Here is a 26,739-nt window from a genome sequence, read left to right as displayed (position 1 = left end):
GATCCATCTGCCTCAAATTCATGCAAGGATAATGTATAAGAAATAATAACTAAAATTACTCTTTATATATGTAGAAGAATTTGACCCATGTAGCCACAGTGCAAAACTGTTGTGTGGAAGCACAGGAGACTGTTCTTCATCCATGTGCTGAAGTCAGTGGTGATGCAGCATGACCTGGGCATGAGGACACTGGTTTTCTATGTTTTCATCATGTTCTCAGCTGTACTACATCCTCTCATCTTTTTACTCATTTCCTCCAATCCCTGTCATCAATCACTTGCTATTGGAAGTGCTGGGTTTCAAGTGGCTCTGGCTGGATCTTGTGCCAGCAACATCAGTGAAATCACAGTGCTTTAAAATGGCATTAATGAAGTTCTAAGATAGTTGTGTTCAGGACAACAAATGGGCAATTACAGCATTTAAATTACAATGCTGAGTGATTCTGAAGCCAATGCAGAATTCTGGTAGATTGGGATTTTAAAAATGCAATCACGAATATGCTTTTGGAGCATTTTCATTACCCACTCATGGCCGAGCCATTAATTAAGTGTAAGGTCAGTCTCATCCACTGAATGAAAAACAAGGGCTGTTGTGTTCTCCTGAGGGCTGCTAGCAGAAAATGGAGGAGAGCTATATCAGCACAGCTTCCTTCCACTCACACCTTCATAAATACAATTGCAGCAGACTGGCAGAAACTGGGTTTAAGTACTGCCCCATGAATCACATGAAGTGATGATTGCCTCGATTAAGATCTGAGGTAATACTTTCAAAAGCACTCAAAGGACTTGGGGACCTCAGTTTTGTCTTCAAACGTGACTTAATTACTGAGGTCACTAAACCACAGGGTGGTTCACACAGGGCAGATCTCTGAACTGTCTGAATTTTGGATGATTGTTCCTTAAAGGAAACAACAAATCAGGAGGCTAGAGATGACCTTTTAAGAGCACTGAATAGAGGTAGGAGAAATCTTATTTTTCAGAGCAACACAAAGCTTTAGAGAACTGCTGGGCTCCCACGAAACTCCCATATTTCTATAGTCCTCTATACTACCATGAAGGGTTATTCTGACTAATGAATCTCAAATAATAACAGAACAGTTATCAGTCAAATCTGAGGTCAAATCTGAGGTCAAATCAGGACAAGAGGATGTTCTTATTGTTGTTCATGACCGTAGGGAGCCCTGCAGTTTGGACTGGAGCTGCTAACAAAGCTTAGGGTTTGTTCTCTTTAAATCCATACAGTGAAAGGAAATATTAGCTATAGGTGCTTAAGAGCTTAGCTCGTTTACAACAACAGTGCATGGTGTCCTGGTTATTCCACTAACGATCATTTGCTAGCATATAAAATTAAAATATTTAGAGCTCCATTAATTCAGTAGAAAGGGTCTTATTGGCTTTAATTGATCAGATTGTACAAGACTGCTCCTGAACAAGGAAATGGATTTTGTAGATGATAAATGGCTAACACTTTGGGAAGTCAGAGCAGCTGTAGTTTAAAAATTAAGACCAGATGCTGCTGCAATGCAGAATCTGAGAAGCATGGTAATGCCTGCTCATCTTCATGCTGTGGTGGTTCTATGAATATGGTTACTGCAGGGGCACACAGACCCAGGGCTGCACAGGAGCACTGGTACTGCCTGTTCACACAGCTGTGCCTGGGAAGAAGTGTGGCAATAAGCAGCCCTGAGGTCAGATGAATGCTCCTGGCAGGCTGTGTACAGTCACAGGACCACAGGTTGAGTTCCAGCATGTTCAACATCCTTTGCCAACACTGCCTTGCCCACTACTTCTATTGCATCCTGAACTGCCTGTGGCACCTATTGCTCATTTCCATTGGCATTGTGCTCCTTCCTCTCTCCTCCATTCTATAGGTCCTCCCTGTTTCTCCATGGACCACACTCCTGGGCTTTCTGTTATACTTTTTTCTTCCACTTCTTTTTCTATCACTTGCCATCACTCCAAACTTGCTCCTTCAGAACTTGCAGACATTTTCTTGCTGAAGCCCTGTCCATCCCTCTGCCATGAGCTGCTCCCCTTCTCCATGACCCAAAGCACCAGTGGGTGGTAATCGGGGAAAGTAATTTTTAAGCATCCTTAGTTTGCTACCTAGCTTTTATCTCACCTTGCAACCACAGGAGGTTTGTGAGGTGTGTATTCTAAGAAAATTGAGGTATTTTAATGATATGAATCCCTGCCTGTGACACTAAAAGAAATAAAAAATAAAAAGACCTCCCTCAATAATCCAAAATTCAGGCTTGTGTGGAGCATATAATAGTAGCACATGGGAGATTTATGGTTCACTTGTCAATTTTCTCACAAGAAGTTGGTGTCTGCTCCACTTTCAGGTAAGTGCCATCAGGTCTAATATGCCTAAGCACTTTTAGAGACCATTTTTGAAACTGTGACTGCTGGCAAGCAGAGTGGTGGGGGGAAAACAGGCAGAGCAGTAGGACTGAAGACAAAGTGAAGAGGATTAGGAGAGCAGTTCTGGGTGAGTGCAGAACAGCCCAAGGGATGGTCCCTGAGGCCAGGACAGAGCATGAAAGAGCAGGAGGACTAAAGAAGGAGAAAATAGTAAGAAAAAAAACATATGTAGGCAACTGTAAAGAAAACTGTATAAACTGTGTGCAACAAATCAAACTTGATCTTCTATATCTGACTAGACCTCTGCTTGCACAGTTACCTGTGCAGCATTCTCTTATATATTGTTTACACACAAGCACATAAATAAATATGATTACATGCTGCATGGCACAGAAGGCATATTTTTAATAGCTTCATCCTCCTCCACTTCACCATATTCCACTTCCATATCTTTGCTTCTTTTCAGCACAAGGCAGTTTCCCAAAAGGAAGCCGTGTGGAGGCAAGGAAGTAGTGGCACTGGCCATATGGAAGATACGGGAATGCAGGAAGACTAAGAAGCTGTCAGCACCTCAGCCTAAAATTCCTGACTGACAAATTCTGCCTAGGGAGCCACCATGGATTTCAGGAAAGATAACAGGAAATGTCAGTGTGAAGATATTTTAGCTGAAAATTGTCCTCCTATTTCAGATGCTCATGTGAAAATTGTGATTTGTACTACTATTGTTTGTGTCAGTAGTGGATCCTGAGCCTGGACCATGCATCAGATTACTGCTATGAGGCAGTCACACTGGTGATCACCCTCTTCCTGTACTGTCACTGAAAAATATTTTGGGTAGTACCATATTGTAGGAAGAAAGTCTGGGCTGTAATTTGGTCCTGAAGGTTTCGAACTGCTCGTTCACAAGAGCAAGCTTGAAAAAGGCTCATCATCATTTCAGAAGATGCAGGTTTCTAAAAACTGGTGATCTCACAGCAGAGGCTGTTTACGACTTCCCCTTGGGGTGCTTAAACAAATGCGAATATTTTTGCTTTGACAGTAATTGCATACACCTAGATTTCAACTGCAAGTACCAGCAGTGCTGTGCTACTGATGAAGCTGTTTTGTCGCAGGTAAAACCCCAGCAGATGCACCAATTACTTTACATACTGTTTACCCGCTTTTGGTGACATTGAGGCTAACCTTGGAGTCACCTCCCCCGCTGCCACATTCTCCTTTGTCGTACCACCATTTGTTTTTCAATTTGTCCAAGAGGCCTTGTTCATTCAGTTTTAAAACTGCGAGGTTAACAGCATTTCTTGAAACGATAAAACATATTTTGTAAGAAACTGCACAGCTGTTAAGATGTTAGAAGGAATGAGGACTTAAGCTGTTTATAAGCTTGATCCACACACTAAATAAACCTCTCATTTCCATATTCAAAGCCCTTGGCAGCACAAATAATTGTGGTTACTTTCAAATGTGAAAAATGTGTTTCCAGAGTAGAAATGATTTTCAGAATGACTTGGATTTTAACAAGAAAATTCTATCAACCAACCCAAACTACTTTTGCAAAATGATGATAAAACTCTGCCTGGAATTATAAACTATTCAAATAGATTTATTTGAATCTGTACTTAGAATATATACTTATATACTGGGCCAGTGTGGGCCCAGGCTGATTTTTCAAGCAGATGGGAAAATATGTTCCCATATATTAGACAGGCAAGATCCAGAGAGCCTATGCTAGATGTTGCCAATCACTGTGTCACATACAGTTTTGACATATAGCACTTCAGAGTGATCCCGCACAACCGATGGGCTAAGGCTCCAGAAATGGGCAGTGTGAGGCAGAGCTGAAGAGGAGTGCTAACAGCTGGCACGCTGACCATGATGCTGTCTACAGCCAGACAATAGAAAACAGTGTACAAAATGATGCCAGGAGACCTGCCCATCTCAAGCTTCATCACCTGCTGTAGGTACATCCATGCATTTAGGCTGTAGGCTCTAGAGTCCTGCTCCCTTTGCACAGTAGAGGCTTAGCTGAAATGCAAGACCTGGGGTCTAACTTAGTGTTGTAACTCCAGGGACAGCCCTGCTACCCTGGGAGAGCACCCCCTGTCCCAGTCTGAAGGGTGCCCCCGGAAGGAATGTAGTGGTGGAGGCCTTCCTATGAGGAAACCAGGGGCAGTGTTAAGATAGAAGCAGGTAGCTGGGACATCCTAAGGCCTTTGGCCTGGAGGATTTATACATGTTATGCTACCACTGGATGAAAGATGAATCCTGCATTGCTAGCAGCACAGTGGTGTAGGCACAACAGACTGCAAGGGGCTCCGTGACCCTGGTGTCCTTCATCCCATGTTTTTCCAGATGAAAGAAATACCTGAGACTTTTCACAGGCAGAGGAGGGTTGCCAACACAAAGGCTAAAGAACAGAATCACCTCTTCTGCATAAATTCAAGGTTGCTGGGTGTGCACTGAAACTCAGGCAAGAAAGGGACACAGCTGGTCCTAGGATGGGGTTGCTTCTGTGCATTGCTCAGAGTTTTCCTTCAGGTGTCCAGAAAGCATTAAGATTGGATGGCAGAACAGACAGTATATATATCTATATACAAACCCAAATGGAAGGCATCTGGATTTATGATAGGAACTACAGTCACTACAGACATTTTAAGATTGGTTGATAACTAATCTTCCAAGGCATTTATGCAACCTTCATCACCTCCTGAGGAACCTTTGCACTTGTTGAAGTGTAGGACTTCCTATCTTTATTACTAAGATCCTTAACAGTCATACATCCTAATGGTACACAAGTACATGAGAATTTATGCAAAATTTATAATGAACTTTTTTTCCTCTTTTCATGTTCAGAGTCCCTCATGCATCCGTGCCTATCAGGTATGTACACCTTCTGGTGGGTGTTTGCCCAAGCTTCCTGCAGAGGCATAAGGAGCAGTGGCATCATGCTTGAAGCACCATTCATCTCCAAAGAGAAAGTACCTGTGAAATGCTGGCAGCTCAACTGCTGCTCTTCAGGGACAACATGTGGCTGGGAAAGATGGAGATCATCTCTCTGAATTTTTTGATGCTGTCAAGATCTGTTTCAGGCCTGAGTGGGAATTATCAAGACCTATGTCTCTCAATGGCATCTTCCCCTCATCGATTATGAAAGGATATAACACTTTCAAAGCACTCAGAGAAGGGCTGGTGAAGAGAGATCCTCTGGCGGCAGGGCTCCATCAGATCTTATGGCACTTGGAACCACTGGGGCTTGTGACTCACCCTCTCTAGAGACATCAGGTCTCTGGGGGTTCCCTCTGGTCTTAGAATGGAATTTTTTCTCTCACTCATCAGGAGAAAGATCTTCCTGGCAGACAGGTACAGGCAACAGTATATCACAGCTTATGGAGTGTTCCTTCCTTCGCTTGTGGGACAAGTGTCAGCTTCAGGACATAACTGTCTTCTGGTAACAGCTTCTCACATAGCTCTTTCTAGAACTGAGACCAGTTGTGAGGTCTGGGAAATGCTTGTCTGTATATCTGACTTTACCTAGCTTTTCAGTAGTTACATTTATACAAGATTTTCAATACAGATAATGTAATTGCTTGTCTGTCCCTGAAAGTGAAAATGAGAACTGTAGGCTGTAGTGGGAGTGATAACAGACTGCTCTTTGTGGATAAATCTTTAAGGAGAATTTAGCAGCCAAGCTGACAAATTTGATTCTGAGTAAGTGCTTTAATTATGATTCACACTCCAGAGGGAGAGGAGCAATTGCAAAATCAGAATGAAATTGTTCATTTGTCTCTTTTGTTCTTGGAGGCAACAGCTTTTGAACCAGTCATATGTGCTACAGATTTTTCCTACTCAGATTTAAGTTACAAAGCCTATGCTTTTGGCCTGTTTGCCTCATTCAGAAAGGTAACTGCGGCCAGCCTTGCCACTTTACAGACAAATTTCCAGGATCCTAAATGTAAATTTTACCTTTGTAAGGATATTGGGATTGAGCCACAGATGAAAGATGATCCTAGAAACACTATTTCTTTTACATTGAGAAACATTACTTATTCTGAAAATGGCTTAGATATACAGCTTGAGCCTGCTGTCTACATAGTCAATGTCAAAACTCCTTCCTTCAACAGGAAACAAACCAAGGTCTAATTTAATGTTGCTATGTCTAATTGTCACTCTGGGTAGCAATAACAAACAGCTGCTTTTACAGTGCTACAGATGCAGATAGGAGTGATCACTCCCATGAAAAGTGAAATGTATCTCAAGGAATACCACTAACTCTCAATTGAAAAAGCCACTTAAGCTCGGTGTTATTCTGAAGCAGATGTGAAGTGCTATCAATCAGTCGATCTGTAAAAGTGTCTTCCTACTATCTCCTCTAAGCTGTAGTCTCTCAAGTATGAACAGTACAGCTCACTGAATTAGGCAAAGTCCTTATGCTAAAATCCTGAAAAAGGTATTTTCTTAATCTTTATGTTACCTGATAACTTTTTATTGAAGCTTTTCAAGTGTTTACTTAGACCTTTTATCTGGTTATTCTAAGAAGAATAAAAAGGAACTAGGTGACATTTTTGGAAACTGATATAAGTTTTCACATTTAATTTCTGTACTGAATGTCAAGAGCCAAATGTTTGAGTTTCTCTTTCGAAGCATTAAAGATTCTGAAGGAAAATTTTCCCACAATTATTTAAAGAAGCTGCAGCTGGTTGATAGCAATCCTAAAGTAATAAATAAATAAATGAAACCCATTCATGAGAGGGTTATTTAGCTGGGTTATTAGCCATATCCATAGACAGTTTCACAGCACAATAGAGAAATGAAAATAAAAAGGATGAAGTAAATGTTGATTTAAGCTGCAATCATTGTTCTGAAATTAAACTGTATTGTTTAGAAATGTAACACATTATTGTCCTCATCATGTCTAGTAGGCCATGTAAAACCAGGTTAGTTTCACACTGCTTTCTCTGTTGCTTTGTTATCCAGGTCCACCTCAACATGTGGAAATAAGTAATTTCCTTCTGGTCAGCAAAACACAGAGAACCTTTGCTCAACACTGCTGTATTTCCTACAGAAATGCTGTAGCTGAGATCCTGATAAGTGCGATGGTGACTCGCTGAAAGTTATATATCTGAGATCTTAACAGCCAGGCTAGATCACTCATCCTAGACAGTGCTCCATTCTGCCACAGAGGACAGCATTGTGCACCTGGAATATCCATGGCAGAAATTGTTCCTTCATCATTAAAAAATAGGACTGTATCCTCAATGCCACACTTAGTCAAAATTCCCACTGAAGAACAATGTGTTCTTCAGTAAAGGAATTGAAATGTTTGCAAGAGTAAGGATTTAAAAGCAGAAAGCAGGCAACTGCTTTGACTCTTAATCCTTGCTGTCACTGCACAATCCTGCCTTTTCTGTTACACAGAAGAAAACGGAGTCCTTGTATGTGATAATCAAGCCAGTTCAGCCAAAACTGCAGCCCTTGTGCTACACTGATACCTCACTTCACAGTTACCTGAGTGCATGGGCAGTGATTGCAATGTATGGATCACAGTTTTTTTAAATCTGCCTGTAGAATTACAGTATGAAAAACTTGATGAGAATTAAGTCATTCTTACTTATTTCAAATCTCCTTCTACCTCCCCATAAATAAACAGTAATAAGCAGTTTGAAAAGTAAATCAGTGTCACTTCTTTTTTTAAAAAGGCCTGCTTGTGCCAACTGCAGATCTGCCTTTGACAGTTATCAAGAGATAAAACTGTAAACACACACGACACTGCAACTACCCAGTTCCTTGCAAAATAACATCTCTGGTGCCAGGCAGTGACACCTCATCTGGTACCCCAAAAGAATCACAATAGGGTGCTTGCCCAAATCCTAGGGAAGCTAGCAGAGAGTTCTCCTTTGACTTCCACTGAGATAACAGATAACCCATCCATCAGACAGGAAGCAGTGAGGCAGGTATTCAACAAACAACCTGAACACTATGGCATACAACACTGTGGTACCTAGCAACTACATGTTCAACCACAGGAGGGGTATTTCGAAGGCTGACTGAGACACATGAACATCTCTGCACCATGAGGGAATGAGACAGGGGCCCAGGCTAGGCACCACAGCAGCCAATGTCACAAGCACTAAGCATAATTTGAGACAGCCACAGGGGAACAGCACGGGAGGGGGCAACGAGTTCTGCCTAATGCCGCATTTTAAGTACCTTTTTAATCACAGCAGCTCATTGTCTCTAAGAAACCAGAAACTAAGCCATGAAATGCATCCTGCACAGTAAGATCAGCCCTGTTTTCCACAGCCTAATGCCCAGAGCTTGAATACAGGCAGCAGGTAGAAAAGGCTCTCTCCAGCCTGATTAGACTTGAATAAGTACCCACAGTCTCAGCCCCAGCCGCTCTCTGTTTAAGTCTTTCAGCTCCCCAAATCCCTGAATGCACAGTGGTTCCACAGCTGGTGGAAAACACCATCCATCACCACTGCTCAGCACCATCCGCAACGGCAATTCGGAGGACTCAGCCTTGGCCTGAGCACATAGCGAAGGAGATCTCCTCCACAAAGTCAGGTCTCAGCATACTTGATTTTGAGTACTAAATGGCATAAAGGCACAGACAGATCCCTAAGTACTCATTAAAACAAAAGCAGGGTCTGCCCTGGGAGCTTTTAATAACAATCTTTTAGGCCAACAGTAGAGTTTTGCCAAGAAAACTTAAATATCTTATTTATTTAAACATCTTTGACATTTTCCCGAATCCCTTTCCTGAACTTAGTCTCATAAATTCTGTGTAACTGGCATGTTAGATAGCAAAATACTTCCCTGAATCCTGGGTGGATTCTGGGTGAAATTCTGCTATTGAATTTACAGCCGGCAGCACTGTTGTTTCACTGCTTAGTGTTGGGGATGTTGTTCACTTGAAATAAGGAAGAAGCAGGATACGCAAAAATAACATGACTCACTAATGAGACTCTACATACACAGAGACAGCTTTGTTTAAACTGCAGCTATATTGCAGAGTGTATTGTCCTAGAACTGCTGGTGCCACCACCGCAGCTACTGAGGCAGAAGCCAAGACCCTGAACCTCTAAAAGGCTTTTCATAAATCCTTCCCACAAGGATCTGAAAGCCTCAGAAATTGCTCAGTCACTTAGAAGTCACGTTGTGCAGAGGGATGCCACCTCTCTTTAGTCTTAGGTTCTCTGAACTATGTAGTATAGCTTGCTATATAGTTTTCTATATGCAGTTTGCTACAGAAGTACAGAAACTTCATAGAAATATAGCAAACTTTAAACAAAGAGTATCTGGATGTTAAGTGATGAAAGCACCACAGGCAGGCCATACACGAGATATGGAACAACTGGCAAATTACAGGGATTTGCTTTTTATTCCAGTAAAATCCATGACTACTTTATCATAGGTGTTTGTTGTATATATACTCCCATATAAGTAGTTCCTGGAAAGAAGTGGGGATCAGTAAGCTACTATCAGTGAAGCCATGGATGCAGTGGTGCACCCACAGGAGGAGTGCACTGAAGGATCAAGCTTTCCTAAGACCACAATGTCACAGCCAGCAAGCAATGTGGTGGCAATTGATGACATATTTCAACCAACTCAAAGCTCATTTTCATCCTTAGACTTTGGACATCTCTGATGCAGCCATCTCCCAGACAAGCCCCTTGACCCTTGTGGTGCAGACTGGAGGGGCTCCTCCCTCAGGACAAGGCAGAAGGAGACCCTAGTGAAGCCAAGTTCAGTGCCCTTATTTCAGTGCTGTTTATCACAGTTATTATCTCATGTTGTAATCTGCATCCAGCCCAGGTGGCTTGGGAAGAGGAGGCCACAGCTGCCCAAGAGACTCCCCTTGATGCACAACCTAGTGCTTCCTGGATGCAGCTGAGGATCAGTCTCAGAGGGAAAGACAAGCAAGTGCATTTTTTCCTGGATGTTCATAACATTTATTCAAATGATTTTAAATGGGAAAAAATGAAAATGCAACCTTACAAGCAAAAAATTAAAACCTACCCATCTCCTGAGCTTCTTATTTTAGCCATGTTTTGAAAACTGCTGTTGGCAGATTGTAATACGACACAAAATGCAGTGCAGCTTAAGGGTGTTTGACAACTCATCAAGAGAAATTAAGTGTAAAGCTGCATGGCACTGGCTGAATATGTTTAATAAATTAGGAATGAAACAAGCACTGCGTTAATGAGGAAGATGTAGCCAAAGCTTACATCATTCTATACTCAGAAGGCTTGAAGGATCAATAATGCAAACATAAAAAAAAAAAACTACTGCAAGAGCATTTTTAGAATAAAAAACAACCTAAATTTTAATGACAAAGGGAGAACTTCAAAATCATGTTTTTTTAAAGACAAAAAAATTATAGGAATAATTTTTATACTGGGATATATAAAGGTTTGCATGCTGTAATGCTATTTGTATGAAAAATATGTATTCAAGTCTTGAAGACCAGCACATATCATGACTTTTTAATGTTCAGCTGATAGCTTAAACTAAATAAAGTAATAGAATCATAGAATGGTTAGGGTTGGACCTTAAGATCACCTAGTTCCAACCTCCCTTGGCACTTCTTTTGATAGCTTGCTGACCATTTATATTAAAGAAGGAACTGCTAGTATTCAAGATGTGAGTCTTCACAACAATGTCAATTCTTCTGCAGTCACTCTCTCAGACTTTTCTGCTTAACTCTTCCATTGCTATGTACATGCTTAGAATCATAGAATCATAGAATAGTTAGGGTTGGAAAGGACCTTAAGATCATCAAGTTCCAACACCCCTGCCATTGGCAGGGACACCTCCCACTAAACCATACCACCCAAGGCTTTGTCCAGCCTGGCCTTTGAACACTGCCAGGAATGGAGCATTCACAGCCTCCCTGGGCAAACCATTCCAGTGCCTCACCACCCTTACAGTAAAGAACTTCCTCCTTATATCCAATCTAAACTTCCCCTGTTCAAATTTTAACCTGTTACCCCTTGCCCTATCACTACAATCCCTAATGAAGAGTCCCTCCCCATGATCCTTATGAGCTCCCTTCAGATACTGGAAGGCTGCTGTGAGGTCTCCACACAGCCTTCTCTTCTCCAAGCTGAACAGCCCTAACTTTCTCAGCCAACTTGGCATCAGCCTACGTCACAAGCGTGTCGAGGTCCCTCTGGATGGCATTCCTTCCCTCCAGCGTATCAACTGAACCACACAGCTTGGTGTCATCGGCAAACTTGCTGGAGGCACACTCAATCCCACTGTCCATGTCAGCAACAAAGATGTTGAACAAGACTGGTCCCAACACCTATCCTTGGGGGACACCACTGGTTACTGGTCTCCAGCCTATTGGAGAAAGGATGAGACCAGCCATCTCAGTTGAGTGCCTGGGCTCAGCTGAACATGCACTAGGACAGTGGATGCCTCTTCAAGTCCATCTTGCAAACACCACATACCCCTGAGGAACCGACTGGCCTGTAGAAAGTCAAAAGCCTGCCAAAATGGCTATGGGCAAGTTGTGTGCTGCATTAGAAGCTCATAGTATTTATAAATGTTATTTGAAAACACCTTGTCCAATACTAGAAGAGTATAATCTCAAAATATTCTACAAGCACTAAAAATAATTTTTCTGTACAGGAGCGTGTATGTATTGTTATTCTTTGTTTAGAGAAGGGAAATTCAAAGCACTGCTCAAATAATTTTTAATTCTGTCTAGTTGAAATTAGTATAATGCTCTTCCTTTAGCTATCCAAATGAGATGGCTAACTTCCAGGGGCACCGAGTGTTCACAGCCTCTATGTATATCAGAAGTAGGCAGCTTAGTTACTTGCACGGAGCTTTGTAAACAAATATAAGCCAAACTGACACCTTGAGGATCAGCAGGAGTTCCAATTAATGGGATACCCACTGCTGCTAAGAATTGTCACAGCTACTTTAAATCCAAATAACTTCTGGCAATTTACACTAGCTAGAGGTCTTATGACTGTAGTTTAAAATATTTATATAAATTAAAAGCTGTTTTGCAGAAAGATATTCCAGTTACAGTATCCAAATACTTATTGGCACAAGCAATTTTGTTTGTGTAAAAACAGTATCAGTTGACCTGGGAAGGCAACTCCACTCATTTCTCTGTTTTATCCAAAGCTTTGCTGAAAATAAAAACCACATACAATTGTCCCTAGAGTAAATGTTCATATTGGTTTGGTATATAGTCTTTAGTAGCAGCAGAAACACTAGTTTCTCCCTAGTCTCAGCTGTTTTAATTTTTGCTAGCAACTACTTAATCCTGCTCTCACTGAGCAGTACCACTTTTCAAAGTACATTTTTTTTCCTGCTGCTGCAGCATAAGCAGGATTATATGAATAGGTTGCTGCAGTCTAACACCTGCAATTTAAAATATGCCTTAAAGGCTTCAGTAGGATCTTTCAAAAGTTTCTGAGCACCAGTGTCTCTCCACACTGCAGGAATTGCTCTGAGGATAAACTTAGTGTGCTGCCAACCACGTTGAAACTCTTTCTCACCTCAGAAACATTAGGAATCCTGAGTCCTTTACTAGTTTTGTATGTTTGATATTGCTGAAAGCACTCAACAATAATAATTGAATATTTGAAACATGTAAAATGCGCCTTTTAAAATACATGCCCCCAAAATACCTAATGCTTCCAGATGGGGTAAGATTCACCTCTGCCATGGCTGGCAGAAAGCCTTTTGCCTTTTTACACTGTATTTGAAGCAACTCACAGTTTTGTCGCAGCAGGGTGTTGGGAAACTGTTTCACCTGCTTCTCCAATAACTCCTGAATTTATGGACCCTCAGCTGAGAGAAAATGGTAGTATTGGCACAGAAAGGTATAGCTTTCATGGCAGGGCACCGAATGTGGCTCAGTGCCAAGCAGAGGTTCCATCCGTGTTACATCTGCACTGCTTGAAAGGCAGAGAGCAATAGCTTGTGGTGGGGCCCACAGCAGCGAAGCTCTATTACATCTCATGCTGTCCCTCTCCTCTCCTACCTAGACTTCATTAGTGCAAGTCTCTTTAAATGAACTTATGTTATGTTATCCAGGCACATGTTGTTTGAGATTCCTTATGTCACTCCATCCTCAAGAAAAAGACAAACACTGCATTTTACTGTCTGCACAAATGATCTGCTTGTTTTTCAAATGGATGACTTGATTTTAACAGTATTGAAAACATTACTCATCATTACTGATGTTGGCCAGTAGATTTAAATTTTCTTTATGTAATAACTAACTTAGCCGTATTTGTAAGGCTTTTTAAGTTTATGCTTCTAAACTCCGCAGAGTGACTATTTTCATCCAAACTGAGGCTAGGAAAAAGATATCTCTTTTGGATGCAATTCAGTGCTTAGTGAATAGAAAGAGGTGCAGTTCCTTATAACTTACAAAGTTGTTGCTTCTTTATATTCATTTCAATCCATTTCATATCACCAATGGATTACTAGACAGCCTACACAGAGGGACATTTTATTTGATACATCAATATCTTCCAGCACAAAGCAGGTGGCAGCTGTTTCAGCAGCTACTAATTTTTCACTCCATTCAACATGCCCTAGAAGTGGGAGAAATATTGTTACCTTCAACTGAGCATTTTACAGCTTTCATCCACAGGAAGACGCATTCCTAGGCTGAATCACCTATCCCCAGAAGAAATGTTACTATGATCTCCAAAACCAGTCAGGACTCACTGCTATCTCTCGCTACAAATCATGCAAAGCCAAATATCCTGTTGGACTCACTGCAAAAATTAGGTTTTCTGGTTCCTAACAAGCCCTATGGCTCAGTGTGCTATATAAATGTATATTCTATTCAGTAGGTAGCTGGACAGCTAATATGATAAACCTAAGATCTTTCTTAAAACAGTATTTAATGTATCTGGCATTTTTGGAGACTGGCTCAAATTTGGTAGTATTTGGAGATTTCACTATCAGACTTCTCCAATGTTTCATTTATTCCAAGCTGAATCTCACAATTTAAAAACATATAATTATAAGAGGGGCAAGAGGATCTGTATCATCTGACATGGTCTCCTGTTATTCTACTCCTTATGGTATGTTCCTCTGTTTTCTTTCTTGCAAGCAACAAGACTTCATTATCATCAACTGATTAGTTTAAAATGTCAGTTTAAGAAATGGTAAAAAATCGTCAGGAGTTGCAACAGAGTGAATTCTACAAGCATCTAAAAATGCTCAACTGTGCATCTCTGCATGCCTTTTTCACAAACCACCTTGCTGTGAGCTTAAGAGGGTCCATAAAACATTACAGAAGTCCTCTATCCTACATAATACTTCTGAGATGTCCTTCGAGAAAAGTCATACAAAATGAGTTGCATTTAACCACTCTAAGGGTGACAGAGACATAAGTACCTGGCAAGAGTCACAGTGAGAGAAAATACCTCCTGCCATCTTCTCAGCAGCTGCAACTGGGGGAAAAAATGAACTTACTGCTACTGGGGTTCTCAGGAATTCGTGAAGTAGCCAAATTCTGTTTAGTTTATAAAAAGAAGCATGGCCAGCAGGTCAAAGGATGTGATTCTCCCCCTCTACTCTGCTCTCATGAGATCCTATTTGGAGTACTGTGTCCAGCTCTGGAGTCCCCGGTACAGAAAAGATATGTACCTGTTGAAATGCATTCAGAGGAAGGCCACAAAAATTATCAGAGGGATGGAGCTCCTCTCCTATGAACACAGGCTGAGGCAGCTGGGGTTGTTCAGTCTGAAGAAAAGGCTCCTGTGAGACCTTTCAATACTTACCAGGGCCTCATAAGAAAGACAGGGAAAAATGTTTTAGCAGGGCCTGCTGTGGTAGGACAAGGGGTAATGGTTTTACACTAGAAGAGGGTAGATTTAGACTAAATGTAAGGAAGACATTTTTACAGTGAGGTTACCCAGAGAGGTTGTAGAACCTGGAAGCACTCAGAGTCATTTTGGATGGAGCTCTGAGAAACCCGATCTACTTGAAGATGTCCCTGCTCACTACAGAGGGCTGTGTTAAATGACCTTCCAACCCAAACTATTCTATAATTCTATGATTCTATCTTACAGACAAAACCACTAGTTTAGGTGCTGTTTCCAATAAACACCATTTTTTTTTTTGCCTGTCCTGTTAGCTCTAGTCTCACCTTAATGAGAATGAAGCATGAAATAACTGCAAAGCCAAATACCATCAGCATACTGTATGGTACTGAAAGTGCTGTAATACAAGCAGTCTGCTCATCCTTTTTTTTTTTTTTTTTTTTGTAGTAAGGAAAGCAACTCTACATGGGAAAATATAGGGCAAAACATCAGTTTGCTTCTGAGGGAGTTCATTCAGACATCAATGTTTCAATGTTCATAAAGTTATTAATATAACATGGCCACTATGCCAAAAGCTATTTGCAACACTAAGAAATCAGGATGGATGCTTGGTTTTTACTGTTGGCAGAAACTGACCACTATTTCATAAGATCTGCACAGCTGATACGCTATTATCAGACCTAAACTTAGATTGGAAGAGGCATAAAAGACTGGCTCCGCATGCTTCTTTGTGACTCCATATTGATGTTTTTCATAAAGGATTAGAAGAAAGGCGATAACTTGAAAGATTCCTGCTATGAGATTGTTTCTTAAGATTTGGTCTAATTATAATGCAAACGCTTTGAAGTTCATTACTTTAATTAGAAGTAGAGACTGAGAGAAAAAACAGGGGGCCTATTCCCCAGGTGGGAATTCTAGCTGCAACTGCAATTCAAACAATAAATAATACTGCATAACTTAAGCCTTAGTGAAATACTGGCTTGTGTTTTGCCTAATGGCAGATCAATACCGTACAAATGAAGCAATTACAGTTCTGTTATATAAAGCCTTATTTGGTCAGCAGCCAAAATGAGGATTAGCTGGAAGTGTTCCTAGGACTTTCTGTCCGAATATTATCGCAGAAGTTAATGAGGAAGATCTGATAGGCTGAGACAAACATATAAACGGTGCCAGCAACCCGACAAGATGGTCAGTCCAATAGCCAGTGTGCTGATAATTAAAATGCCCTGAAGCCAGCTGAACATCAGTCCAAGATCAGGTGAAATTATCAGTCAAGGGCAAGCTAATCCCTCTGGCAACCAGCTATATAATGTTGCCACCATCGGTACAGCCATGTACACAGCAGCAAATGCAAATATGCCATCACTCATACCACTCACACCAAACACAGTCACATCAGTACAGTAATACTCATGCTTTTAATGTTTCAATATGCGCAGCCAGGCTGTAGACAAAACAAGGTATGTAAATTACTCATAGATGTTCAATGGAAATCCAAATAATGTAATTGCTGTTGTCCTGAACACAGGCCCACATGCCACTGCTAGTAAAAAAAACCTTTCTGGACCACCAGTATCACTGTCAGACTATCCCTTGGCAGTCAAGGGAAAAAGTTCCTACTTGCATCCAGTCCAAACTTCTGTTTCTTATACCTGCTGTCTCCTACCTTCCTGCCCTGCACTGCTGTGAAGAGTCTGGCTCCAACTCCTCAAAGACCTCCACACAGGCACGGGGCAGGCTCTCCCAAAGCCACCTCTGCTCCAGGCTGAGCAAGCCCAGCTCCCTCAGCCTCTCCTCACAAGGCAGTTACTCCAATTCCCTCTTGATCACTTTCCACTGAAACTGCTTCATTTTATTGATGTTTTTCCTCAATTAGGAGGCCAAAAAAAGGATGCCGTATTCTAGATGTGGTCTGAGTGTTTGCAATTATTTAATTTGATGCCACAGTATCTTCTCTTGTGGTCTACAAATTGGATAAACTAAAAGCACTCTAATTGGAAACTGCCTTGGATAAGTGCCCACTATCTGAAAGAGATGCCAAAAGTAGCAGCCTGCTTATTTAACTGTGATAGGAAAAGTTCCTAAATCATCAACAAACTGTGATGACTTTCTGTTCACTTTCAAGTACACTGTCATAGCCTAATTTCACATTATTTATATTATGCATAACCAGAACTAATTGTCAAGTGCTCATGTAGATTTAAATGAAAAAATATCATTAGCAAGTATAGAATATAATTAAAATAGTTTCATTGCTGATTAAAACCTGAGGAGATGATATTAGAAAGTGCAGAACACCTGAATGTGGGCTAGTCCCACAGCTTTGCATGTACAAGGACATAATCTTTTAAATAAAAACCAATAAAAAATTAACCTTAGTCTATAACCTGGCTCCTACAGCTTTGTGTTGCAACCAGTAAAAAGCTGGTGGAAGGTGGAAATGGTTAATTTGAAGGTGGAAACCTTCAAATTCTTTTTTTTTCTTTTCTTGTTGTTGCTGTTGTTGAAAATGTAAAAATCTGAAAAATTGCCTAGCAATTTTAACAATTAGGCATCTGAAATTTGGGCGACTTAACTTACCTAGATAGTCTCTAATTCCTCACAGATTTCCAGTCAAGTCCAATGAGTTTTTCTGTAGACTCAGAGTTTTAAGTTCCAAAGTAGATCTGAACCACACAAATGACACAGTGTAAAACGCTATATAAAGCATTTCCACATTGCTGTGCATAAAATCAGGTTACATTCATATCAAGGAAGTCAAAGGTCTCATTCCTGATGTAAACACCTTTCTTCAGACACAACTGCAAATTTTGGTTGCACTAAATGGAATCATATAAACAACAGATTGGAATGAGTCTTATGTGTGATTATGTACAGAGAAAGACTATTCTGGAGGTAACAGATGGGCTTCCAGATGTTGGGGTTTCTTTCACCTGCAGGCCTCATTCACCCCTGCTGCTATTAATGGAAAATGCAAGGTATCTGGATCTTCTTGCACAAAGATGCTATTCCTGCCCATGGGGAAGGGGGTGAAAAGAAAAAGCTCTATCTTCTCTGGGTGCTGGAGGCAGTTCATTCCTTTTATGTTCTTTTAGAGTACAAAAAAAATAACTGAAGTGGAGCAATAAAAAAGGTGTCTGTATCAGGTCAAGCTCGGACCATGTTCATTCAGCTGACATTTAGCTTTAGAAAAGGTCAGGGAAAATTGTAGTCAAACTTTGACTACAGAGACAAAAGAGAATCACTCAGCAAAAAAAGCACACAGCATTGTTCAGTATCATGTGGTTTGCTAAAATATATGGTTAAATAGGAGCTAAATCCTTTTTCAGCTTTGATTTAAGCTCTTACGCCATGACTTAATTTGAATGGGAAGCAGAGGAAGGAAGGAAGAAAATGGGAGTAAGGCACTTCAGCAAAGGATGTTTAGATATAGTTGAGAAAAAGAGCAGTAGTTTTGACCATACTTCCTCCACAGACAAGGTAGACCAGCTGAGAGAAATAATCACTCATCAACCACAAGCCACCATGCTACCATGCAACCTTTTAAACTTGCACTGTCCAGTGCACAGATGGCCATTTTTTATCTGGAACGCATACACTTTGGGAACATCTTCCCAATACTGGGAATGAGATGTTTTGCCAAAAAATGTTGTGCCAAGACAAAGAGTACCTTAAATTATATTATTAAACCTCCTGAATCTTGTTTTCTGCCTTTTTTTTTTTATTTGCAACATCTTTTCACCTTTTATTCTGGGTTGTTCACTCCCTCCATAATGTCTACTCCATTGCAGTGTGCCAGTCTGTTCTCAGCTCAAATGAGCTAGGAGAAAGGAAATAAACTTTTTTCCTTACTTTTGGTTTGGGATTTCCACAATGGCCAAAGTTGCATAAAAATTAAATAGAGATTTTGTGTCTCTTGGGAGTCTATCCTGTACTTGCTTACAATTGGAAGTAGGCAGGTTTGCAGCTATCATACAGATTAATCGCAAACTGGTTTTCAGGTGCTGTTTGTTTCCCAAATGTCAGTTCCACAGAGAGGTGTTGTTATGAGCTGCTGAGATGCCTTTCAGTGGCCTGCTCCCTTGCTTTAGTCTATCTACAGTTTACCTGGACAATTATTATCTTAGTGGGATAGGCCTTTTACTTGGCGGCAACTGTACCATCAACTTCAAAGGGTAGCTGGTTTGTACCTTTGATGAATAGAGACTCTGAACTCTGGCAGTTTCCTGGGAATTGACACCTAAACAGCCAGAGGGTTGTAATTAAAAGAAAAGAGAGAAATAATAATGAGCTGCATTGTTAAAATATAATGGGCTGCTACTTGCCCTCTGCTGAGCTGCTTTATGAGGGGTTGGGGAAATGGCAGGGAAAAGGGCAGGAGAAATTTATTTCTGAAGTGCCAAGAAGCAGAGTTTGTTCCTCAGAGGATCTACAGACTGGAAACAATGATAACCCTTTTGTATCCCACTGGCTTACTCTGGGGGTTAATGCTTATCAAACCTTGGCAAAGGTCCAGAAAGTCAGTAAGACATGTGCACAGCAATGGTATCAAGTATTTCTGAGACATTTTGGTCATCACTGATAATTTTAGGGAAGTTCATGGTTTATCCTTAAATACGTGCCCTTTTTTGTCTGACAGAGAAGGGAACAGCCTGAAAAACGTCATTTGGATAGAGCTGATATCGTGAAGCAACTATTCTGTTTGCATTCAAATATTTCTGAAAAAGACAAACAAAAAACCTCTGATTTTTTGATGCTTTGATTTCTTTCTGACTCTAAAAAATGAGACCATTATAAAACATGTTCTGGTGCTGACTATCACGGACTGGCCAAAGCAATGATTCTATATGGCAGCACAGAAATTTCACTTTAGTAATCACTAAATATCACAAGGGTAAAGCTCTTTTATAAATGTCTGTAAAAAAGGAACACAAATAAAAAAAATGCATCATACTGTTGATGCACCAGTGCTAAAGCTGGAGACAGAACAGTAGTTTCACCTTTTATACTGATTATATTGCCAATTTAAAAGACCCTGTTGCCATTGTAATGTTTAGATAAAAAATTACCTTTCTAGGCAATAGTTTTGCTGCTGTTTCCATGCTTTGTCCTTTCACTCCTGCTCAGAAGCAGCTCCATTTTGCAAACATTTTCACTAAAATCTTGGGACCTGCTCTGGAGTAAGGAGTAGGATGGTATTAGCAGAGAGGTACCAGAATGTGGCTGTGTGACCAAAATGGGTGCTAAACTTCTTGGAGGAGCTTTGCCTTCCATCAGTTGCTCCTAGCATCTTTTGTAGTGTAGGAAAAGAGAAATGGCAACAGAACAATTTTCTGTGACATGCTCTCTTCTCCAGACCATGAAGAGCTTTGTTCAGTTATGATTTCCCCCTGAAGTCTGAGGATAGAAACTTCCTGAAGTAGCAATGAAGAAATAGGCTCTGTGGGGCAAGGTAGCTCAAAGATGACTCTCAGAAGTATTTGAAAGCTATACTGATGTGGGGATTTTTTTGCCAGGACAGTAAAATTCAACCTGGTCTAGTGTTGAAATCCTGTGGCAGGGGTTTGGAACTTGCAACCCAGACCATTCTATGATTTGGTGATTCTACGAAATCCAGGGGACACTAATGGACACTAATGAGTTGTTTTCTTCTAAAGATAAAAATATCAGAAACTCTCTCCATAGCAGTGCTCTTCACTGCAATTTACTGACTTAAGTTAGGATTAGTGCAATTTCCTGCCTTTATATATAAAAGCTGAAAGAAAGGGCAGAACTCCTCCAAGTAGAAGATTTTGCACAAATATATCTTGCAATGGCACTTATTAGCCATCATCAAATTTTCCTCTTTTTTTTATTGCACTATTTTGTATAGGGAAGATTTTTAATCTTGATCAGAATTATAAAATTTATTCAATAGGCATCACTAGGGAACCAAGCAAGCTAGCTTTCTGGTGTCTGTTCTCAAGTCTTTCTTTTTGTTTTAAAATAGATGTTCCGGTTTTAGACAGAAATAATCCAGGTAACTGAAACTATGGATACCTCTCAGGCTCAGCTGACAGAACAACTTGCAAACATTCATTGCCAGGCTTTCTCTTCACTGATCTTCTTTTGACCCCTGACTTTTACATTTTTTGCTAAGCAGCAGCACACTCTCTGCCTTTTTACCTAGTAAATGTTATTTTTACTTGACAGAAAACCTAACAAGCTCTGAAGGATATGACCTGCTTGAGAAATATCTAAGCTCTAAGTTCTGATACTGAATGGGTAATGGGGTGGTAATTCAAGCCTTGTTATGCCTACAGCAAAAGGAAGAATATTATGCAAAGTCATACAGTATGACTATATATACCATCAAACAGGACAGTGTTTACAAAAAGCATAAAATGCTATAGATCGCATTTTAGTTTTCAAATAATTTTGTATCACAGAAAGAAATGACCTTGTAAAATCTTGGTAAGTGAAACTCATTACTAAAATCCTGTTCTTATAAATACCAACAAACCACCCTGTATCTATGCAGGGTTTTTTTTTTTTTCTCCACTGCTCCTTGTCTGAAAAGAATAGAGGTCAAACTTGGCAATTTCACATCACTCATTTTTATCCATTATTTGCCAGTTGTCTCTATATCTTCTCTACATCAAACATAAATAATAGCAGTTTCTAGCTCTCACAGTGCTTTGTTGGAACGATTGCCTTTGTGCATAACACCTGACAATGGGGAAGACCGGCCATTATTGCCGGAGACAAGAAACACAAAAAATATGGAACCTACTTCCTCTGCACCTCTCTTCACTGTGAAGGACACTTGTCTCCAGAATGACCTGGGGAGGTCTTTGGATGACAGTGTGCCAGCTGGAAGACAGCTAGCCAGGAGAGGAAATACCCATTCTTCTCTCTGAATTGCCAGGCAATGCTTAAAATCACGTAGGGCACAGACCTCCGCATGGTGACACAAGGGTATGTCACCTTTGCCTATTTCTATACCTTTCTAGAACAGGAATCACCATTGAATAAAAGATACAGCCCAGATGCATAGAAACACCACAAACTAGAATAGCTATATCAATGATATTGATTAAAAATAAAAAAAATCTATTAAGTCCCTTGAAAACTGAGTAACATAGGGCACACTGAAGAGTGGTCAGGGGAATGCTTGATTTATGATACAACATAACTTGCGTAAGGAAGCTTCACTCATTAGAAAAAGTCTATTTTTGCAAACATTTATGGATTTCCATAAAACAAAATCTTTGATAAACACTAGTGGAAGAAGCCCTCTGTAGTAAATAAATTTGTGTGGTCAGCTCAAACATTTTTTCCTAGTCTTCCTCCTTCTCAGAGGGTATTTGTGAATATCATACCCATTCTGTGTACACGCAAATCCAATTTCATAAAAGTCATAAGGAATCAGAGAATGCAAGAGATTTTGGAAGAAACATTTTTATCTATCCTTAGATAATCTATCCTCCGTTATATCTATCCTTATAGGTGACTACTGTGTAATGACTCTGATTCTTTTCCAACAGAGCCTGGTGTGAATTATAAGTTTGTCAATCTGCAAAATAAGGGTAAAAATAAACTGGAGTATACAGTGGAATAATATATTAAGTTCACAGTAAAGAGTTTTGACAGTGAATAACGATCTGGGAATTCCTTCCACAATAAGCTCTCTATAATCTGGTCTCCAAAACCAACAAGGAAAGAACTTGATTAAAAGTTTAACTGTCCCATTGGAAGAACTTATACTATCAGATTTTACCCTTATTTTTCCAAGTTTGTTTTAGGGCAATGAAAAACACATCCAAAAAAGATTAGGGAATATCCCATCCTATGTAAGGTCTGCCAAAATTTTGTATGCATGACCAAAGTAAGTTTTCCTTCAGCACTACATTTCTAATTAACAGACCATACTGCATATATCCCTGAAAAGCAAAGGTAACACTGTCAGATGCAGCACCACACTGAAACAAGGCAGTGAAAGAATGGTAATTTTATATATTTGCCTCAGGAATACAAAGGCTAGATGAAGTTACTGAGGTCAAGATGGTAGTTTATAAAGCTCTTGCACAAAAAGATTCCCTTCGTAACAGATCTTTAACTTATTCACATAAATTCACACATTTCATCATGTGGTTACCTGCACCACAGATCCCTCTTTTCTGGAGTAAACCTCTTTGAGGTACTGCACGCTTATACAAAACAGAAGAATCCATACAATGTTGATGAGGCACTGCAGGGATGCCTTTTGCACCTCAAACACTCTCCGGCGCATTGCTCCCTTGCAAGTGGTAGAAATTAAAATCCATAGCTCCACTCATGTTGTTCTTTGCACTTCACAACTAGTTGATAGAATGATCAGAAAATTATATCTGCATCACCCACTTCACTGATGCACTTCCTGCATTTCCCACCTTTATAAACACAGCAAAGAATGGATAAAGAACTGGCACCCTAGTCAGTGTAAAGACACAGTTTACATCACCAGCTGTCACACTACAAAGAACCATCAGACATCACTATGTGGACCTTTTTGCCTTCCTCTCTAGAACATAAAGGATTTCTCCTAAAGTCAAACTGAAGTTATTTTTTTTATATGAAAAGAACAGAGACTTGAATAAGGAAACATCAAATCCCAGATTCATATCTGTAAACATTAACCATAACTGCAAGAGCAGGAACTTAATATAGCCCTGGATTTCATCAGTTTGGTGAACAACCATGATGAATCTCTGACTGGCCTCAAAGCATCTCACCAGACACTCATGACCTGAACAGGTTTCACTCATCCACACTGCACAACATCAGCTGCAGGACAGGACAGCCAAATTCCCTTAGCTAAAACAGTCACAGAAACAATGATGACAAATTCTTATTTTTTAGCTCAACCTGTCATTCACCTTTGCTTCAATCAACTTCAAGATACAAAAAGTAGAAAAAGCTTTTAGTGCACCTTTAAGACAATACTGACCCTAGTTCCTTTTTCATTACCTCTTAGAGAACTCTTCCATGTTTATCACTATTCAAACTTGTTTATGATGCCTGCATGTCTACAATAGGAAAGCTGAGGCATGCAAGGCACAGGATTTGTGTAGCAGAAGATCTCCAGATGTTGCCCTCTAGAAACACAGATGACTACAAGTGGCAAGGCAGACGAGCCAGGGGTGCTCCACAATGGCCAGAAGTCTGGCCACAATGTCTTCTAATAACACATTTACAAAGGAAGGTCTTGCTAAGTAGACAGGCAACACTCTCTTAACCATCTTTGAAAACACCACCTTTGAAGAAAGAAACCCATTAATTCACACTGGTTACTACACAGGAGTTTTGAAAGGATACCTACCGTGGCAGGAGAAGGAAACAGTAAGGACAGCTGGGTAGTGCCATGAGAGAAACTCAATCTTGGTTGTGATGAGAGCCTTTGCTCTCAATCCCAAGTTCCTTCTCAAATATGTCAAGTCTTTTACATATTATATAGAAATGAATACCACTGAAAAGGAAGGAAGGAAGGAGACACACATGATGTGCAATGTGGTACGACCCAGTGGGCGTAAAAGAAATACACATCAGGCATTTCCCATTCTCCTCCATCCAGTGATATGCATGAATCTTGATACTGCAACAGCACTGAGAATAAATATTTCCAATTAGCCAATAGGTACTGGTTGAACACTGCAGGAGTGTAGCATGGAACCCAGTAAAGAAGAGTTAAATTAAAATCCACTACGCTGCTCATGTAGGGTCATGAGCAACAGAGAGACCAGTCCCTGGATCGCTCTGACAGGTGGATTTCATCTGCATGAGCCAAGTGATGAGTATGTGCTCTGTAATGAACATGAGCCTGGTGATTTGATGGCAGGGGACTATCACTAGTCCTGTTACTCCACGTTCTGACAGTATTAGACAGGTGAAAATATATGGCCTGGTTCTTCATACTCTCACATTTTTATGCAGCTGTTACTACATTTTCAGTGAAAAATTCCTGATTTATAATCATTGTAAGTAGGAGGAGGATTACAACTAAAATATCTCTAGTAAAATAGGTGCTCAAACAGTTTAGTGAATAATTTAATATGAATAATTCATTTGAAAGAAATTATATTTTTCCCTAGTCCTGAACAGCCCAAGAATAGCTTGTATGTTTAACATTTATATGCTACTTGCAATTATTTGTGAGCTACATCAAGTAATTTGTGCTCTACACATAACTCAAGTAGGAAATTATGATTATTAAATAAAAAACAGAATTTACAACTCCCATAGCAAATTATGTCTTTTGACTAATTTATGTAATGAGCTTAGCTCGTCTGCCCTTCATGAATTTCTAACTGCATGTTCAATATTTGCAATTATTTGTGCAGGCAGCAGTTATGTAAGTCATCTGATCAGTACCAGAAACACAGCCACATGGGATGCAGTCAAAACAGCAAAACCATCATATTCTATTTTCAAACAGTTCAGACAATACTGAAGCATGCAGTTAAAATTTACAACTGAGTCTTTTCACAGCGGTAGAAAGCTTTTTCCCTCTCATAAAGCACTACTGTCTATAGACATACGTGGAAGAGGTGGTATGGATGTGAAGTATTGCTTGTTCTTTCCTTTTGTACAGAACATTAAGCGTGTTCCTTAATGTTTTTAATGGCACTGATGTGTTGCCTGAGGTTTGTCACTGGGTCTGGAGAGGGAATGGGGTGCAGCAGGAAAACAAGGAGATTAGCACATGTAAAAGAAAGGCTCAGGAAAGGCATGGACACAGACAGCCAGTCGAGACAGCTTGAAAGAAGGTTTGGTTCAGTTTTCAGGTTGGGTAGGATTCCCCTATTCCTCTGTTTGAAACACATTTGAAGGTAGGATGTGAAAAACTGAATGCTTTTGGTCACATCACCCTAATGACAATTGCCAACTCCCGGTTAGACCAAACTGGGGTTTCACTGAAACATACAGGAGCTTGGTCTTTAGCTGGGTTGGAACCAGGATTTCACACTTGATCCTTACAGTCATGGTTGTGCTTTTCCCCTGTGTTCTTACTGGACCCTCTTCCTTCTAACTCCTTTACATCTCATTCCCATTACTGCTAGATATTTTTCTGTAGCCAACTGACCAAACCTGAAATAAGCCCAAATTTGACACAAAACAACTTCCACTGCCTACTGGTGTTCATTATAACAGTCTGTCTCTTGATATTTCTCTGCAGAAAAAGGTAGAGGGACTAAAAACCACCACAATGCATGCTTAGAGCAAACAACCCATTGCTAGGATATATATGACAGCATCTAAAGATATTCCTAAGAGAGATTTGCCCTAGCTATGGCAAAGTACAACATGACTGCGCCAGCAATGGGCATTTCCTTACTACAGGAAAGCAGCTCCTGTAAACTGCAATGCTGCCTACCGTTTCTAGACTGTCTGAAACACTAAGAAGCAGATAGCAATCTATAAGAAATATAAAACAAAAAAATAAGTGTTTTGATAATATACCAAGGCAATAGATCAGCCTCACGTATTATCTGTTGCCTTCTATCTTTAACAACCCTTTGAGCCCTGGGAATTTTTTTTTTATAATTAATATA

General features: G+C 40.2%; 1 protein-coding gene across 11 annotated transcripts in view; it reads right to left on the bottom strand.

Moving 5' to 3' along the window:
• GRIA4 (glutamate ionotropic receptor AMPA type subunit 4) overlaps positions 1-26,739 on the bottom strand; it is a 216,763-nt gene that overhangs the window by 12,350 nt on the left and 177,674 nt on the right. For 7 of the 11 annotated variants that reach the window (XR_009728640.1, XM_061374445.1, XM_061374446.1 and 4 more), the window contains exon 14: positions 3,546-3,660. The exons of the other annotated variants lie outside the window; for them this stretch is intronic. Coding sequence is in view for 6 of the 7 variants with exons in the window: in XM_061374445.1 (XP_061230429.1) it covers positions 3,546-3,660 (115 nt within the window). In the remaining variant the exon portion in view is untranslated. The remainder of the gene's footprint in view (positions 1-3,545; positions 3,661-26,739) is intronic. 11 annotated transcript variants of the gene reach the window in all.

The sequence above is a fragment of the Neopsephotus bourkii genome, unplaced genomic scaffold, assembly GCF_033783945.1.
Source record: "Neopsephotus bourkii isolate Nb327-2 ecotype Australia unplaced genomic scaffold, CSIRO-AGI_Nbou_v1 NB_1638, whole genome shotgun sequence".
In the NCBI taxonomy this organism is placed as follows: domain Eukaryota; kingdom Metazoa; phylum Chordata; class Aves; order Psittaciformes; family Psittacidae; genus Neopsephotus; species Neopsephotus bourkii.
Note: the sequence above shows the minus strand (reverse complement) of the source record. Positions and strands in the feature narration are given on the sequence as shown.